This window comes from Haliotis asinina, chromosome 9 (assembly GCF_037392515.1).
Source record: "Haliotis asinina isolate JCU_RB_2024 chromosome 9, JCU_Hal_asi_v2, whole genome shotgun sequence".
Taxonomy (NCBI): Eukaryota; Metazoa; Mollusca; class Gastropoda; order Lepetellida; family Haliotidae; genus Haliotis; species Haliotis asinina.
The window spans coordinates 41436086-41455299 of NC_090288.1; the positions used below are offsets into that span (position 1 = coordinate 41436086).

Below are 19214 nucleotides of genomic sequence, written 5' to 3' on the forward strand. Positions count from 1 at the left end.
CAGTTTGTTTGGACCAATTTCCTTGTGGAAACATGCACGAACTAGTTACAAACTTACTTTGTTAAAACAAATGTGATCTTATTTGCGAATGTTTATTTTATGCCAACTATACAATCTTATATCACAAGAAAAACGAAGAATTTCTACATTTTCGAATAAGGTATAAAGGAGTTCATGACCTACGTTACTAAACTAAACTACGCATCTATCCACACACTTATTTATGTACCTCCCTACCCAATAACCGACTCATTTACCTACCCAAACACTCATCTTCTCACGTAAGTACCAACACATTTAAGACATTTTAGACTTGCCACTTTTAGTTGTGGAATATGTGGCTGAAGGGATGGTGTAAATCCAGCTAGGTTCCATGCACGAAGTCAAGGTACTGTATACTCCCATGTCCCTTAGTATGGTGATCTTCCTTCAGTTGTTGCAGGTCTGTAGCCCGTGTTTTATACTGTATCGTCTTCTTTAATTACAATGTTTCAGTGATAGAGTGTTTTTAGTGTCCTTCGATCACAGGTTTTACTTTCCCAATTTATTGATTTTAATATTGATATAAATTATATTGTCCTAGTCAAGATATGGCTTCAGTATTGCCGATATGACGCTAAATATTACTCACTCACTCGCTCACAATTTTCTTACATATCTACCTATTGGTTTCAGCAGAATCACGAATGCGAACATTCCAAACAAATGTCCCTTCGAAGAATAATATAGTCCTGTTTCTGCATTAGTGGGTAGTTACCTTGTATCCATATCAACAAATGACGAAGAATAGAAATTGCAGATATTTGTATCGTTATCAAAACACAATCATGTCTCTTTGGAGACGTTATCAACAACCATGAAACATCGATATCCATGATGTGATATGTCGTCTAAGTGTGACGTAACATTGATGTATTCCCATGGTCGATTTCTCCATATCTTTTTTCTTAACATTTAATGATTTCTCCAGGTGATCTATAGCCCATTTTTATACTGTATTGTCCAAAGAACTTTTCTCATTTTAAGGATATCTGCTAGCTATTTTTACCTCGATCTGTGATAATCTTGTGTCTAGTTTTAGTCACGATATGGCTGACATATTGCCGACGTGACTTTAAAACTCAGCTCACCCAATCACCCATATCTGTGCCACCAAACACCTGACGATCTGATGAGACAGACAGACACGGAGGCTGTCGGTAACCTGTTGGTGCAACATCCCCTGCATACTGGTGTTTGCAATAAGTCGCATGTGAGTCATTCTCAAAAGATGAAGCTTTTTCACATATCAGGATTACAACTTCAATATAACCTTCAAATTTTATCAATTTTATCTTCTTGTTGAGAGTGATACACATTTGGTGTTCAGTTCAAGAGCTATTTTGCTATTGGAAAGACCATCAGTGTTACGTCAAAGAAAAATATCTTGGTTAGTCACATATTCTTTTTATTTTAATGTCAATGACATTAACAGCTTAATTGTGATAAAGATCTAAGGTATATATATATACTGAAACTGAACCATGTTTTACACTTTCTCTTCTGAATGCAGCTATACATATTTTTGTAAAAGGTTGTTACAGGAGAGACAAGTTATGTAACTGCAAAGACAAATTTGAAAATACCCAATATATCTAGTAGGTCAAAGATTTTTGTCTTTCATTTGACAGGACTAAAAAGTAAACGTTTTGTGATCTAAAGAGTAAGACATTGTCAGAAATCAATCAGAAATATCAAAATAATCTCTTCAAATCGCCTTCAGTGCAGTATATTTTTATGAGAGACAGTTGAGGGGATATCAAGAACACTGAAAAGTACCAGCAGATTTCACTTTTTCATAAACACGCAATCATGGAACTGAATATTTAACTGTGTGTAACAAAATAAGAGGTAAGATAGAATTTACAATGCAAAATCTTTAGGTATCAATGTATTTTTAAGAAAACATATAAGTATTCCTGTTGTTTCAGAAAAGACATTGTGGCTTCGACCTATTTAGTTTAATTAGTCTTCATGACAATATTGACCATAATTAAGCCTCAAATATTATTGATAGGTGCACCTTAACAATATAGTTTGCCAATTGTGAAAGTAGTGATTGATTATTTTGTATTTGAATTATGTTGTCTTTTGTTCACAAAATAGCTGCAACTTTTGAGAATGACTCGGAATGGACGCAAATATGGTACCATCCAATATTATCTTTGTTTATTGTTAAACGCCTCTCTGGTATCGGTTTTGTCGATGACATCTATACATCTATACATTTATTTTGATTCAACTAAAAATATGATATATGAAAACTCAGCCAACATTATCATTGGCATGTTTAAAGGAATGTAACATTCTATCGTTGATAAATACTTGTTTGCAAATCATGTGATTTGCTAATTATATAAACAGTGCAGGTGATGAAGGAGTATGGATTAGCTCTGAAACGTATTCAGTTTAGAAAATGAGTGAGTTAAAATTATAGTCATATCGGCAATACCTCAACCATTGTAGCCATAACACACGCAAGCCAGAACACACACATAACCATACACACACAAAACCACACACACACACAACCACCACCGTACTATGCTTAAAGTGCGTGAGAGACTCAAAATTTATATCGTGACGAGAACAATTAATTTTATACTGTGTAACATAATTGATAAGTTGTAAACCGGTCAAGAATTACAATGAAATAACCAGAATATCACAGATTCGAATTTAAAACCAGTAATTGGATCTAAAACTGTTTAACTATAGATTACCATACAATATAAAAACAGGCTAAATATCATCCACAAATGAAGGTAGATCACCATACTAGGGACCATGGGGACTTACAGTACATTTGCTACCTGCATGGACACGAGTTGGATATTACGCTCAAAATTCCGGTAAGTGTTAATATGACTTTGAAGTTTTCGGACTTACGTACCCTCTGAGGACAGAATGAAAAGAAAGTGTTGTCCATCAAAACGTGCACGAGCCATGTATTCAATACACCCCTTCCTGTTAAAAATACCAACTTAAATTATGTGATACTATAGTAGTTCGTTCAGTCTATCGACGACAGTTTTTTTTTCATGTTCCAAATTTACTGATCTGTTAAACATAGGTTTTTCCCATCACAGTGTTGATGAAACATTGTTCATGTGACACTAGGTATTTACTAGTACTCACTCACGTACTCTACAGAACTGTAAAAAAGAAATTCTGATATACATCACCAAAAGATTATCCAACTTTGAATAAAATTGTTATTCGCGTAATACTTAATATCATTCGACATATTTCAATGCTTTCGATGTTCCTACCTAACTTAGACGATGTTAGAGACGTTTTTCATTGGCGTTCCCTCGGTCACTATACTTTTCAGTTCAGAACTGTACCGTGGCTTATTACGGGAACGTGACACAGGTTTATTGAAAAGCCTTTTAATGAGTAAACGCAAACCTTAATGATAACTACTGCTTTGACCAAAGTTTGACCGTGTACTTCTACATCATCACCAACAATGGCAGGTGAGTGAGTATGGTTTCACTCCACTTATTCCAGGAATATTTCAGGAATATCACGGTGGGGACACCAGAAATGGGCTTCACACAGTGTACCCATGTGGGCTTCTTCATCGCCCCACAATTACATGATCGATGAAGTGTGACATTCGTGTCACCGTTCCTCAGAATCTTCAAAATGTTTCCTTTTCGGATAATTAATTCATACTTATCCTACGTCTATCATCAATACAACGCAAAATTAATTACACAAATATTGTTCTAATAAATTCCTGGACATTGCTTTTGAGAAAAAATAGTTACTGTTGTATTGTACCATAATAAGTAATAACATAGCAACATTTAAAGTAGTGGCTAAAATATTAGAAACAAATTGTGTGGATGTTGTTTAAACCTATTTTCAGCAATGTGTTTTGCTTCACACTGTACTTCACTATGGTCCGTAAATGGTTGAATCAGGTCCATGCCAGCGCGATGAAGTGGACACGTTGTGCTACATCTAGCCTTCTGCAACAAAGGATATTGAAACCGACTCACAGTCTCACATTAAAGGGATAACTGGTGATTTTACAGCAAGAACGACTATACGTCTGGGTTATTGTTGAACATGGATCCGTCAAACACTATTTGTGGTGAAGAATGTCACACGTTGATAACGGATGACAGTGAATCAATGGGATGACAGTCCCCTCTCATTTGAAAACATGCATTTTCAGTTTCTTTGTAGTTTAAGAATTGCATTAATACTGTGTGTAATTACAGTTTAGTTTTTGAAGAAAAATACAAAGAAGTTATCATATAAAAAGACCTATTGTGACCCGGATCTTCACGGATTTCAACATGTATGAACAGGTGCCACTTCTTTTAAGAAACGACATCCAAAAGATTCCGTAAGTATGAAACTGAACCATTTATCTCTTGAGATGGAAAACTCAGTACAGTCAATGTCATTCTTCACTGTAATTACGTCATCACAAGGGATACAAAATGGAGGAATTACGCAATGTATTGTATATCATGTATTCATGTACATATTTAAAAATTGCCAGTATCGTCGTGTCTGGACAGACACACCAAGTAGATAGACAGATTACATCTACTTGGGATTCAATCACAGGTTGTAATCACTGTCAAGGGTAAAAGGTGGTGTCACAGATTTGCCTTTGCATCAGCGTCGCCATAGTCCACCCAGTCAAATGCAGCATATTTTTGGTTGAGTCCATCCGAGATTATTCGAACCCGCACCCTCAGAGTCAGGCACCTAATCGCAAGCACACAAAGTCAGCTGCCTAGCCCGCTCAACCTCCTCGACTTCCACAGCGAAGTCCACAAGGAAGTCGCGGTGGCTGAGGGTGCGGGTTCGAATCCCGGATGGAACTCAACCAAAAAAGTACTAGTATTTGTACTTTACTAAGAAAGTGTAATCCCAAATATGACATATGCTGCATTTGACCACTTTCTAAATGGCATTGTGTAATCATAGATGTCAAGGTGGCGTGCTTTCCAAGAGACACTAACTGCATATTTACATTGATTTTGCATTGTGACTAAGCTATTGTTAAGAGTAAAGAGGGACCCGCTTAAAGATTATTTCAAATCAATTAGTCATTATGTTTATCTCAGCTCGCTTTATATCGATGGAGGTAACAAAGAGCAATTATGTCCACATTCTTGGTAGAAGTTATTGACGTGTATTGGCGTTTCTAAAACTATACTCCGAATATTGGGCCATGAAAGGTAACGGATTTGTTTCTCATCATATATCATGTTATTGGAAACAACAACTGTACACCATTTTCATTTCTCCGTTATCAGTACGCTTTGGTTCTGTCTGCTTTTAATGCTTTTCTATAATAGACACAATTGTCTAGACGTTAACGATGCTTTCATTACCTATACTGGACAAAATAATTTTGGGATACTGGTATTGTTATGATTGATATTTCATCAGTTTGTCAATGAATATCCCAGTGTTAGGGTTTTTCGACGATATGAGACAAAAACGTAATTTTTATCTTTAATATCATTTATAAGTTTTGATTTTGCTAACCTTGAGTGATAATGGTATATTCGTCTATTTCACACAAAAGTATCACGTGTTTCCAGCGAAAATAACCTTGATGACATCGCATCGGCGAAACTATAGCCGCTTGCCATATCCGGGTATTTTGTATGTGTTTTCGACGATGAGCCATACTTTTCCCTCCGCACTGCGAGAGAGTGTTTTCATCATGTGGCTTCCTGTTTCATACATAACGTGTCACTTGCAGACGACTGATCTTGCTGAATTTTGCTCGCTATTTTTTGTTTTACAGGGAATTGATTTGCATTTTAAGTGCTATCAACGATCGAGGGTAAATAATATTGATGTTCATTTGCTCTTTACATAACTTAATTTCTTGATTTCAATTGTCAGTAAGACGTCTCACGACAGGAACTGGACATCCGCCCTACTGATGAAACCGTGTCTGCACTCCGATCGCACACATACCTCCTCGATATAGCGCTACCAGTGTACTCGTCGAAATCACCAGAACGTCGAATTCAACTCGCTTTTGGATATATACCTCATTATTCATAATTTCAAAATTTACATATATCCGAAACTATTCTTGTCCAGTATATATGAAGAAAGGTGAGAAAAACACAGAACAGAGAACGAATCCAAAATCAGAGTAAGACGAGAAGTATTAGTTGCGTGCACAACCAGCATGTTCTGATTGATTAGAAACTATGATTTATTACATAAGACTAAAAAGTGTCTCTTTGATGGGTCTCAACTCGCCTCAACAAAGAATTTTAAATGTCGACCCATATGAATTTTCAGTAATGACGGTGAATATTTTAATCATGAAAACCAAACAAAATATTGTTCACGGCCTTATGCTTTTGTCTGCAAGAGACTGACGGAAGCATATCTTAATCTTGGAACACTGTCGTGTGTGTTTGCTACTAAGATTCCAGCTCTGCCATGTCCTGGTGCAACATTCACACTGTGCTTTTCTTTATTAGCATCAGTAGGGTCTTTCCGTCGGTACCAATCACAAAACGTACGTTGTTTTTTCGACGTCCGGATTTTGATGGAAGGCTTGTACACAACTGGACTGTGGTTCGTGCATCCCCCAGTGTGTTGGTCTGCGCAAGTATTTGCGCAGATAGCGTCTGCGTGTCTGTGGCCTTTATGACGATGTCGAAAGAGTGTGTCCTCTACCAGAGGTCGGTTTCAACCACTGATGACTTCACCATATCCCCTTCAGCGAATGTGTATGGTAAGTATTTGTTCTTAATTATATTTATATGGACTGGCGTACCACTCACAAACCAAACTGGAAAATTCAAATCATCATGTTAATACATTGGTTTAAAGCAGTGTACTCTTATTCAGACACACGGGACCATTTCAACATATGTTATGTTAGGCTTTGAGCTGTCGGAAGTTAGTACAGATTCTAGTACTTTTTAGGTTAAACATAAGACTCGAACTCACACAGAAAGAGTAAGGAACCTGATCGCCAGCACACAATGTTAGCGATCTAATCCACTCAGTCACAGTAGGTTCCACAATAATGGTATTCGGACAACTGTTTTTCAAGAGCACATACTTACTGTAACAAGTGGAAATTCACACAGTTCCCATTTCTGAAACTGAATACATATGTCTTCATCGTGTATTCATGGACAATCTCAAGTCATTTCATTTTCTGTATCTTAATGTGTGGACAGTTGCCGCCAAGATGTCTTCATCAACTCGTTGTATTGATACTGACTTGGTACATTTTCAGGCGTATGCCCCAGTGGATTTAGTGTTTCAAGAAGACTATGCATCAAAGTAGTCACCGATACTTTGGACTGGAACTCCGCCGGAGAGTTCTGTAAGAACCATGGTGCAGAACTGATTACCCTCGAGAACCAGGAGAAGATGAGCAATTTTCGGGACTTTATGTTGGCAAATGGTAAGAAAAAGCCTAGGATGACCAGTTAAATACTTGTTTCGAATACACTTGTTTGGTGACTTTCTACCACCTCTAACACTGACACTGGTGTACTCTGTGCATTAAAATATACAAAACGCGTGAACATGAATTGTTAGGTTTCTGCTGGAGGACTGTTTTGATCTGTGATTCCAGGTTATTGGACGATACTGACATTGCTAAAACGACATGTGTATCTAATGATATGTGGACTACGTCTTCTGAAAACAGTATAAATCTGTTCCGTACTTTTAAGATGCGCGATGAAGACAGTTTCCAGGTACCTTTTTATTATGTGTCGAAAATACACACTATATTTCACAATGTAAACATAACCATGCTTCTAAAACAATCATGTGTGGAAACGAGATACCGCATCTTGCTACCAGTATATAGTCGTCCGTGAGTTTTCTCTTAATGATTCCAATGATTCTGCACCTGGTGGAAACATGGCAGAAATTTTATGATACATTTTAGGCCGAAGTTTGATTCTGAATGCCAGCGTACACTGACAGCCATACAAAAGGCTGGTTTCATGTGACGAGCCAGATCGTCTCGCTTAGACTGAATCATGGACAACTTTATAAACAAACAACTTTGCCACTGAAAATAAACAATGTCATTCAGATCAACATACTGCTCTCAGTCGCTTTCGGGTGAAAATAATAATGCTTTATACATTTAATCACTGGGACTCATGTGTCTCTGTAAGGCAAACTTTTAAGTGAATATAAATAGATAGACAGATCACACAACAAGTAGATAAAGCTCCAATAACGAGTGTATTTAACAAGCACCAAACTGGAAATACATGGTCTCGACACGACACCGACTGTCATCTGGACTGGATCCCATGCTCGCCATGCTGTGTCCTCGTTGCTGTAACAGCCCTGCAAAGCAGTCTGTATTGAGAACCCTGGGCTGTTAAATGAGCTAATTATACAATAAACTTCGAACCTTGAAACTGTACGCAGCAACCGGAACTGGATCCAGATAAAGTAAACAATATATTCCGAAAGTCACGTGACCCGGACTGAATAAGAAGGAGGCCACACCTCCGACAGCTGAAGATGGCGACTGTAAATATGACAATGTTACTTGTGCTGGAATTTACTGCTATACTTGATACTGTAGCCTGGAAGCAAGGTATGTCACCTTAATAAAATGCAGCATAAGATAAGGTTGGCATCACGAGTAAGAGCTTGATTTTACTTGAGGCCAAGATCCCCTGGTCGATGCTAAAATGGAGAATTATGGTTTGTTGCCAGAAACAACATTGGTCAAGAGTTTTGATGAGGAGTTCAACAAAGGATGTTTGTTCTTTTATCCTGGTAGCCTTGGGCGTGATATCTGTCCTGTGCATCTGTCCTGACAATTGCATGACGTTTAATACATACATCCTCACGGACCGAGAGAAGAAAGCTCGCATTGCCAAGGAATAAATGACTCCACTTTGTATCGATTCAGGGTTTGAAACTTAGCGTCATTTTTCTGAAATGCTTATTTTTTAGAAGAAACGGAAATAGTATCCTTCCCCCGTGTTACTGTTTATACACTATAACAGATAAATATCACGAAATCCTGCAATAATTAATCAAATATATATACTATTAGATAAATATCTTTCCGCCATTTCCGAGTTCAGTATGTCTTAAAACACCCAGAATAGAAACTATATGCGATTTTAGAAGTCGCTTTCGTGCCTTCAGGCTTTTGAAATTTTGTCTTGTAAACGTCCCTTTTTGATATTGATGCTGGTCAGTTGACGTGGACATGTTAGAATTTCTGTTACCACTGTAGCTCCTGCCTTGTGTTACCGTCTGTTTCATGGTAGCATTATATACTTGTCGTCTTCAGACAACTAGATAATCGGTAAAATGGAAAATATTTTCCTGAAGAGTTATAATTATGTTTGTTTGCTCTATATGTACATGTCACACTAGTCCACAGAGGTTGTGTTACATCTAAAATGCTGTTCAACACTATATTGAACAGAACTGGCTCTCTAACCTTGTATATCCGTGAAGGTCCTTCAGCAACCCACGCTTGCCATAAAAGGTGACTATGCTTAGGCGGCTAACGGGATCGGGTGGTCAGGTTCGCTGACTTGGTTGACATATGTCATCGATTCCCAATTGCGCAGATCGGTGCTCATGCTGTTGATCACTTGATTGTCTGGTCCAGATTCGGTTATTATAGCTGGAATATTGCTGAGTGCGGCGTAAATCTAAACTCACTCACTTACTAACTCTAACCTTGTAATCATAGATCTTTTCTTTACACAGTCATGATGACTTTAACCTTATGTCAATATTTCCAGGCTATGCGAATTACTTCTTCTGGTGTGGCGCCGTTCGAGTCGATGGCGGATGGCAGTGGATCACTGGAAAGACATTCTCATCAAACTCAGACCTCTGGTGCAACAATGAGCCAAGTACTGGACAACAGGACTGTACTTTACATGTATTCAACTGTCTTCATGACGATCAATGTAACTCACTCCATCCGTTTGTGTGCGAGATTCAAATCTGATTTTGCACCTTCTGCCTAGAACATCTCAATAAATGTGTTAACAAAACGTCACTTACAAAATGTCACATTTGGACTGTTTAAACTTGAAACCTCAGCTTTACAATTTAAGCTCTGCGTATCTGTCTTGCTGTATGCTTTAAAACTACCAGGAATATGAAATTATCCGCATAAACGTTTAAGAGACGACTATCCGGGTCTGGTGGTCAGACTTGCCGACTTGGTTGACACATGTAAACATGTAAACAGCATAGCTCACAATGGTGAAGAATAAAACGAAGTATTTTTACTACATATAAACTACAAACCGCCTTTTGGAAAGCTCATGATGCAGCAACAAGGGCTGATAACAGTCACTATCAGCTCCTGAAGCATTTACCCGATTCATGTACATGTCTCGAAGTACTTTCAGACATGTTTGATGAAATTTGGATTTCAGGAAAAGTCCTTCCACTTTGCACCCCTTGAGATGAAAGATTCGCAGCATGGGTTTACATGTTTGAGTTGCATGTTAGAAGTTGAGACGTACAAATTAGAACAATATTGTTATGGACAATTCTTGCGACGTTTCGACACAGATTCTTGTACCGTTGTCAAGCAGGAGTGATACACGAAGTGGAGGAAATGCCCATAGGAAGTTACACGTGTGAAACATCACCCGAGTCAAAGAACATCGCGCCTGTTACCAATTCCGACAGCACATCAGCCATCTCTTACCACCTCAAACCCCAGTCATCAAATAGAGTGGTCTGACATCACCATTCTGGCCCACAACCTAATGGACTTCACTAAATGCAAGCTCACCGAAGCCATTCATGTCGAACGCCACAAGCCCACCATCAACCGTGACCAAGGTTAATTCACTCCATCCGCATGCTTATGATGCACTCCAGCAGGCCCAATCTATTGTATAAACATCTTCTCACCCTTCATTGTAGTTCCTTTATTTGTACATCTCAAGTTTGCCTCAGGGGTCCACTGATCATATTCAGGTCGTGACAGTCACCATCACGAGCGGAGCCGAGAAAGAAGCACTATAGGATGATGCCATAGTAAGATACTTGAGCGAAATCAGGAACTATATAATATATATTTTAATATCAAAACAGTAAAGGATCTTTTTAATAATATTAATTATCATTTTAAGATGAGTGAGTGAGTTATTACGCAAAGCCATCGGTAGTATTTCAGGCAGATATTTGACATTGAATTAAATACATCGATTATTAAAAAAAACCTGTCCACGAAGGAGAGTGAAACGACTAGAATATTACAATCAGAGTGAGTAAAGGACGAGAAATGTTGTAGATACACAAAAAAAACGGACTAAAAGAAGTAAAGTATCACAAATGAAAATAGCTTGCATGTATTTTTAAAATTAAAATTAATTTTAAAAAATAGACTACGCAAGACAATACTATGTAAAATTTGCTGTAGATCACCAACACCTGAAGGCAGACTATCATACTTGGGGCCGCCATGGGGGTGAGTGAGTTTAGTTTTACGCGACACGCCATTATTCCAACCTCTATGGCAGCGGTCTGTAAACAGTCGAGTCTGGACCAGACAATCCAGTGAACAACAGCATGAACATTCATCTGAGCAATTGGGACACGAAGACATGTGCCAACTGCCATCCCGTTAGTCGACTCTTACGACAAGCATAGTCGCCTTTATGGCAAGCATTGGTTGCTGAAGGCCTATTCTACTTCGGATCTTTACCATGGGGACTTACAGTGCCTTTGCTACCTGCATGTATCCTAGCTGGATTTACACTACCCCTTCAGTTGCTGGCGATTGTGGGCAATTATAACCACAATTTAAAATAATAATAATACTACGACTGAAAAAGTGGAAGATTAAATTTGACGTCGATTTTTTTTGGATTTACGTACACTCTCAGGGGGACAACAGTTTTACCATACTTCAACCACCTTTCAGGATACCGCCACTAACAATCAACAAGTTGTTAATTTAGTGAGTGAGTGAAATTTAACGCCACCTCGGCAATACTGCAGCCATATAGTGACGAGAAATGTTGTAGATACACAATAAATACAAGACTAGTTGTTCATCATCGACGGACGAAGGACAGTTAAAGCACTAGAGCATCACAAAATGATTTAAAACTGGCAAGCAAATGTCATTAAAAGTAGAAAAAAATGTTTGGACAATACAATATCTAAATGTGCTACTTGTCGCCAGTAAGTGAAGGTAGATCACCATATTAGGGTCCATGGGACTTACATTACTTTTGCTACCTGCATAGACTCTGACTGGATTTTCAGTCATTGGCGGTTATGCGGAGATTTAGCCATACAGTGAAATGACAAAAATGCCACGATTATAAACCTGGTAGACATAAATTTAGTTTGAATGACTTGGACCAGTTGCTAATTTAACTACTAATGCTAATATGCATATCTATATACAAAACATACCCATAAAACATTATCAGTTAGTTCAATTTCTGTTAAAAATTTAATAATTTAATGGTAATTAACACTGCTAAAATGATTCTTGTATCACAATTAGAAATAAAACCAGCGTAAAATTATTGTTCTCAGAGGTTGCGTAAGTCCCAAAACCTCTTTAACGTCAATTTCGCTTAACCATACTTTTTAATCGTAGTATTTTGTTATATTAAATTTCAGCTAAATCTTCCCACCAGGACGAGAGGCTGAAGACATGGTGTAAATCCAACTAGGGTCTTTCCATGTAGCAAAAGTAACGTAAGTCGTTAGTTTGGTGCTCTATCTTCAGTTGTCTGCGATCTATAGCTCGTGTTCTATGTTGTATTGTCTGCATGAATTAACATGTTTTCGTTTCCCACGCTAGTTTTATATCCATATCTGAGATACTGTAGTATTTTGCTGTCCACCGTTGACATATTTTACTCTTCAAAATGTTTATATTTTTATTGTATATTTTTTAGTCACGATTTGGCTGAGATATTGCCGATGTGACATTAAATATTAACTCACTCACTCTTAGAGTACATACACTCTAAGCCACTCGTGGTTTCCACAAACATGGAAGTCGATCAACCGGTAATCTAGACTGCATACGCTGTGTACCCCTTTGATAATTAACACGACTTCTCAGGATTCACGCTGCCATTTAGTCATTCTGTTCATTTCTTAACTCTCTGTATAGCTGTAACTAAGTGCTTTACCTTTGTTTACATCCATAAACAGCATCTATGTTGCTGGGGTTAAAGACACCTAGTGAGGTTTACAAAACAATGCTCTGAATATAGGGCAATGAAAGGTAAGGGTTTGTTTCCCATTACTCTCCGTGTATATGGAAACAGAAACTGAGAAGGGTTTTCATTTTGGTAAACAGTATGCTTTGATTCTTTCTGTTGTGTAATTTTGTTCTGTGATTTTTACGACTGCATGGACGTTAAAGTAACGTTAGTTCCCTACGCTGTAGCGGCATTCAACCAGCGAATCAACTATGAAGCGAGGTAAAAAAACACAGAATAGAGAATCCAAAAATAATGAATGACGAGAAATATTGGTTACTTACACAAATAACATTCTCTGTTACTGATTAGTGCTTATTATCATTTGCATACATATACTCTGTAAATAATTCTGTGAAAATATGTGATATCATGGAATTGGTGTAATAAATAGCACATCACGTGCCTCTATGCTATGTCTGAGAGTGTCTCGACCAAGACATTTTAACGGACGTCCCAGTCGAATAGTCTGCCTAACTTCACCCCACTCCAATTTCAATCGCCTGGTTATCTCTCCACCAATATCAAACATCAACGTCACTAAAATCAGGTGACCAGGTGCCTTCTTCGCACACTAAAACGTTTGGGGACCGATCATTTGCAAAAGGCCGGACATTACGTGTGGAACAGCCTACTAAATAGCAAGTTTCGTCGTGAAAACCAAACAAAATTTTGTTCATGGCCTTACATTGTTGGACGCAAGAGACTGACGGAAGCATACGAGTATCTTAATCCTGGAACACTGTCGTGTGAGTTTCCTACTAGGATTCCAGCTCTGCCATGTCCTGGTGCAACATTCACACTGTGCTTTTCTTCATTGGTATCAGTAGGGTCTTTCAGTCGGGACCAATCACAAAACGTACGTTGTTTTTTCGACGTCCGGATTTTGATGGGATACTTGTACACAATTGGACTGTGGCTCGTGCATCGCTTAGTGTGTGGGAATGCGCTGGTATTTGCTCTGCAGATATCGTCTGTGTGTCTGTGGCATTTAAGCCGATGTCAAAAGAGTGTGTCCTCTACCAGAGGTCGGTTTCAACCACAGATGACTTCACCATATCCCCTTCAGTGACTGTTTATGGTACGTACTTGTACTTATATTTTCATGGACTGGCGTACCAGTGACAGAGCCAGTAAAACAGCGCTTTCAGTGACGGGGTTAACTGATGTGTTGCTCCAATAATGAAAGATACTAGGAGACACGAAAAATATATATTTAACGTCAGTTTCCGGCAGGGTACGTGTGAAAATTAAATTTCTTCTAATAATGAAATGGTTTTATACAGTGTAAACTTATTCACACATACGACCATTTCAACATCTATTATATTAGGCTTTCCACCCTCTGAATACCGCACAGATTCTAGTACGTTTTATGTTGAGTCCTGTCCAATGCAGGACTCGAACCAATACTCACAGAGCAAGGGACCTGTTAACGATCTAACCCACTCAGTCACAGCAGGTTCCACAATAATGCTATTCGGACAAGTGCATTTCAAAAGCACAAACATTGTGTAACCTTCTGACAAGAATAAATTGACACAGCTCCCTGGAACTGAAAATTCATATGTATTTATAGATCATCCCAAGTCAATCTCAGTTTCTGTAGCTGAATGTATGGACAGTTGCCGCAAGGATGTCCTCATCAATTTGTTATACCCCGTCGCGCGTTTAGCGGGAACCGGGAGACCTCGTAATAGGCTTCTGTACGAACGTTCGTACGAACGAACTAGGATATCTTAAGAACCGTTGACTAGATTCTTTACATATTTGGTACCTAGGTAGTCAGGTTTGGTGACCTTGACCTTCACGGTTACAAAGGGACTCTAACGTTTTACCCTTGCCAGCGACATACTTAAGGAACCGTTCACTGCAATTTCATATTCGGCCGATTTCATGGACCTGTTAACAGGAATGTTAAGAATGTCAGCACGACATCTCAAGAACGGTTCACTTGATTTTCTTCATATTTGATACCATGTTTTATCTATGTAAGGCGCAGGGCCTGGTCGATTTTGGTGACTGTATTCTGCCGGGTCACAGTGACACATTTAATATTTCAGTTTGCTAACATGAAACTTCACCTTGTCAGCAAGACATCTCACAAACTATTTACTGTTCATATTTTCTTCATATTCGACACAGTGAAGGTGCAAGTTGACAGGTCATGCTTTGTTGACGTTTAACCTTGACTCTATCTATGACCTTCACTTTCATTACTTTTTAAGTTTGATTTGCGACGGGGTATGATGTCACCTTAGTGACAATGCTGGCTGTGTACATATTAGATATTACTGACTTGGTACATTTCCAGGTGTATGCCCCAGTGGATTTAGTGTCCTGCACAGACGATGCATCAAAATTGTCACCGATAGGTTGAACTGGAACGCCGCCAAAGAACTCTGTAGAGGCCACGGGGCTGAGTTGATTACCCTCGAGAGTCAGGCGAAGATGAGCACATTTCGGGACTTGATGTTGGCAGATGGTAAGAAAACACGTGGAGGATAATCTTAGGAAAACTAGTTAAATAGTACTTTCTTTCGAATACACTTCATACACGTCTTTTCAGAATTTCAAAACACCGACGACTGTCAAGTTCCCTCAACATCAAAAGACACACTAGTAGTGTTTATGACTTCAACTTGAGGGAAATGTCATCTATAATGGCAGTTTAATGGACGATCTAGACATCTGTAAAATAGCATGTGTACCCAAATGAGGTGTGGACTTCGTGATGTCTTCCAAAAACAATATAAATACTTTTAAGTTGTGCGCCGGAGTAGAATTTACATATTTACCAATTACTTTGTCATTATGTGTGTAAAATGTACACCTTGTTTCACAATGTAACACAAACTTGCTCCAAAACCAAATCATGTAGGGAAACAGGAAATCGCATCTACTACCAGTATCGATAGACAGCATTTTGTGTGTCTTTTGGCTATTCTTAAGATTATAAACCTGTAACATACCTTTGTTATTGTTTATTCATGCACTTAAAGGTGAGTTAAATTTTTTACATCCAATATTAGAGCCATAGAACGATGAAATTTAAAATATCTCTCAACTAAGGGCTGAAAAAACTAACTAGACTATCACAGACACATAAGTAAAACTAGTAATGAAATCTAAAATACTTTAACTATACAATATGACAACCGGCGATCTAACCCGGTTATAGAGTCGCCATCGCGTACTCACTTAATGAAACGACTGAAATTGATTACAAAGAGACATAAAATGTTTGATTCTGTATGCCAACGTACGCGACAGCCAGATAAGATTGGTTTCATGCAACAAACCCAACAGATCTAGATCAACAACTGACAAAATATGCTAGTCGCTTTCAGATACAATAGTAACGATTTCTGGCCAACAGTGAGTTAAAAGTAATAGTAATAAAGTAATGACAACAAGACCATCAATTTAAAATATCGGTCGACAAAGGACAATAAAGCTATCTAGACTTTCACAGGTATATATTATAAAATCATTAAAAACTAATCTAAAATACTCTATCTATAGAGAACGATAGAATATAAAACAAAAGGTAGATCACCATGCTAAGGACCATGGGGACTTACAGTACTGAACCTTTCTTTGAACAATTGACTAGATACATTTCATTACATGATCCTATATGGACTGAGGGACTGTAGAAGTAATTTCATGATAACCTATAAAGATAACAATGTAACCCAATGATTATAGCACAGAGGAGTACACAAAGGGAATGCAAATGCCTTGGTCGGAGTTAATGCCCAGCTTATTTATTTGGATCTCTTTTTTTGAAATTTTGCCAGTGGTTGAGGCTGGCTGGAGAATCTTGATTGATTGGTTGCCAGGAAATATTCTGGCCAGGGTTTTGGATGAAATGTTCCAAATGAGCAAACTTCATGTCAAATCTTTCTGGTGTTCTTATGTCTCTGGCAGAATAATAGCTAGTTTTTAGCCACAGAAAATAGCGACTTTACTCTCTATGTCGATAACTGTTATTGTACCACTGAGAGTGCATGTAAATCCATGTCTCCAAAAGTATTTTCAAGTTTATCAGTTTACATGGTCCCTTGTGTGGTGCTCTACCCTCAGTTGCTGGCAATATACGGCCGTTTTTACTTCGTATTGTCATCTACAATTAAACTGTTACTAGTTTTAAATTCGAACATGTTATACTCAAGTTATTTACTGTCCTTAAATGAGTTCTCGTCACGATATGGCTGAAATATTGCCGATGTGACGAAAAATGTTAACTTTCACACTCACTCACAATCGTCGGATGTGGTATTTTGATTTATGGCTCCGTTGGTCAACAATTGCTGAAGGGATGACGTAAATCGATCTGGGGCCCATGTAGGACGCAAATATACTTTAAGCCCCCAGGGTCCCTTAATTAGTTATATTCTTTCCGTTGTAGGCAAATCAATGGGCTATTTTAATATTGTGTTCTACCCCATAGTTAATGTGTTAGGTTTGATTCCGAGCTTCACAATCTTCATATGTGAGTCATTCTAGTTGTGCTACTTAGTCTAGTCCTTTGCCGACAGTTTTTAACATTTACCTATATCTATAATAAAGTGAAATATATCGGAAATATTGTCGATGTCACGTATGTTAACGAACTCACTATTTTGGCAATTCCAGGATATGGGTCCTACAATGACTACTTCTGGTGTGGAGCGTCGGAGGTCAATGGCGTATGGCAGTGGATCGATGGAGAGACATTCTCATCAAACTCGGATCTCTGGTGCGACAATCAGCCAGGTGGTGCAAATGAGCATTGCACTATGATACGTAAAGAGACGTTCAACTGCTTTCATGACGAGCTCTGTGACTCAAACCACCCGTTCGTGTGCGAGATTGAAATCTGACTTTATCCACTGTGTCATCATCCCAACAAATGTGATACAAATTTATTTACAAAAAGTCATATTTGTACTTGAAACCGTAGCATTGTAATTGAAAACGGGCATATCTTTTGTTTGTATTGCATTAAACTACCAGGAACATTAAATGTAGCAGAGTCACAAATCATGTCTCTTTATAGCCCATCGCTGAATCATGTGAATACCATGGAAATCGTCTCGTTTAAGAAAGACTAATGTTCTCTTAACGTTTTCTTCATGCTCACAAAGAGTTTGAGAACTTACAGTATTATCTCAGTTACAGGCTGGTTTCGGACCAATTTTATCCAAAATGATCAAATATTATTTTTGGGAACAATGATTCGAACCTATCTCTTCACGAAAAATGGCAGGTTTTGTTGTCTATCCATTGATTTTAGTAAGGCACTTGATTGTATAAATCAAAAGGCGCGCATGCGTGCGTGTGCGTGTATGTATCTTGGTCTTGTGTTTACTTCCACTCTATCATGGACTAGAGCGCAGAGTTGTCTTGCATCACCGGCAAATAAAGCTTTAGTGTCATTGTATGGTTACCAATGTAACTCCTGTATCTCAAAGTTTTTAATGCATTTATTTTACTTATACTTGCTAACGGAGCAAGAGGAGGGGTGGTCAGCTTTTGACAAACCATTGGAAAGTACAAACAAAGTTATGCTAGAGGGTATTCAGGCTGATACATGCGTATGTACAATGTTATGGCCTTGTGGGAATGTGGCTGTATTCCCCTTCATTCCATGAATGTCAATTAGTGGAAGTTAGTGGAAGCTGACAAGCCAGGATGTAACTGAAATACTGATCAAAGTGACGTAGTCACAGTTGTACAGTCGACACTTCTTCAGAGATTTCTTGTGAATGTGGAAAGGATCTTGTCGCATAAAAAGTCATCAGAAGATGACTCACAAATTTAGAACAAATCATCTGAGTGAGTGAGTTTAGTTTTACGCCGCACTCAGCAATATTCCACCCATATATAGTACCTACAAAGCCATGGTTCATGGGCTAACCTAGTGGTTCATTATATAAGATATTGCTGCTTGAGTATACCCTCTTGGTA

The 19214-nt window shown here is 38.2% G+C and overlaps 1 protein-coding gene across 1 annotated transcript; it reads left to right on the forward strand.

Moving 5' to 3' along the window:
- The first annotated feature begins 14089 nt into the window (after positions 1-14089).
- LOC137296771 (C-type lectin domain family 6 member A-like) lies at positions 14090-18388 on the forward strand. Its single transcript, XM_067828617.1, has 3 exons — positions 14090-14340; positions 15574-15744; positions 17901-18388. Exons 1-3 carry the CDS (start codon positions 14259-14261, stop codon positions 18125-18127), a joined length of 480 nt encoding a protein of 159 aa, XP_067684718.1. The 5' UTR covers positions 14090-14258; the 3' UTR covers positions 18128-18388.
- The last annotated feature ends 826 nt before the right edge of the window (positions 18389-19214 follow it).

Excerpts from the sequence above, each read along its gene's own strand:
- LOC137296771 (XM_067828617.1), top strand. The coding sequence starts at position 14,259 with ATGTCAAAAGAGTGTGTCCTCTACCAGAGGTCGGTTTCAACCACAGAT. Across the intron at positions 14,341-15,573 it reads CCCTTCAGTGACTGTTTATG|GTGTATGCCCCAGTGGATTT; the intron begins GTACGTACTTGT and ends GTACATTTCCAG. Across the intron at positions 15,745-17,900 it reads GGACTTGATGTTGGCAGATG|GATATGGGTCCTACAATGAC; the intron begins GTAAGAAAACAC and ends TGGCAATTCCAG.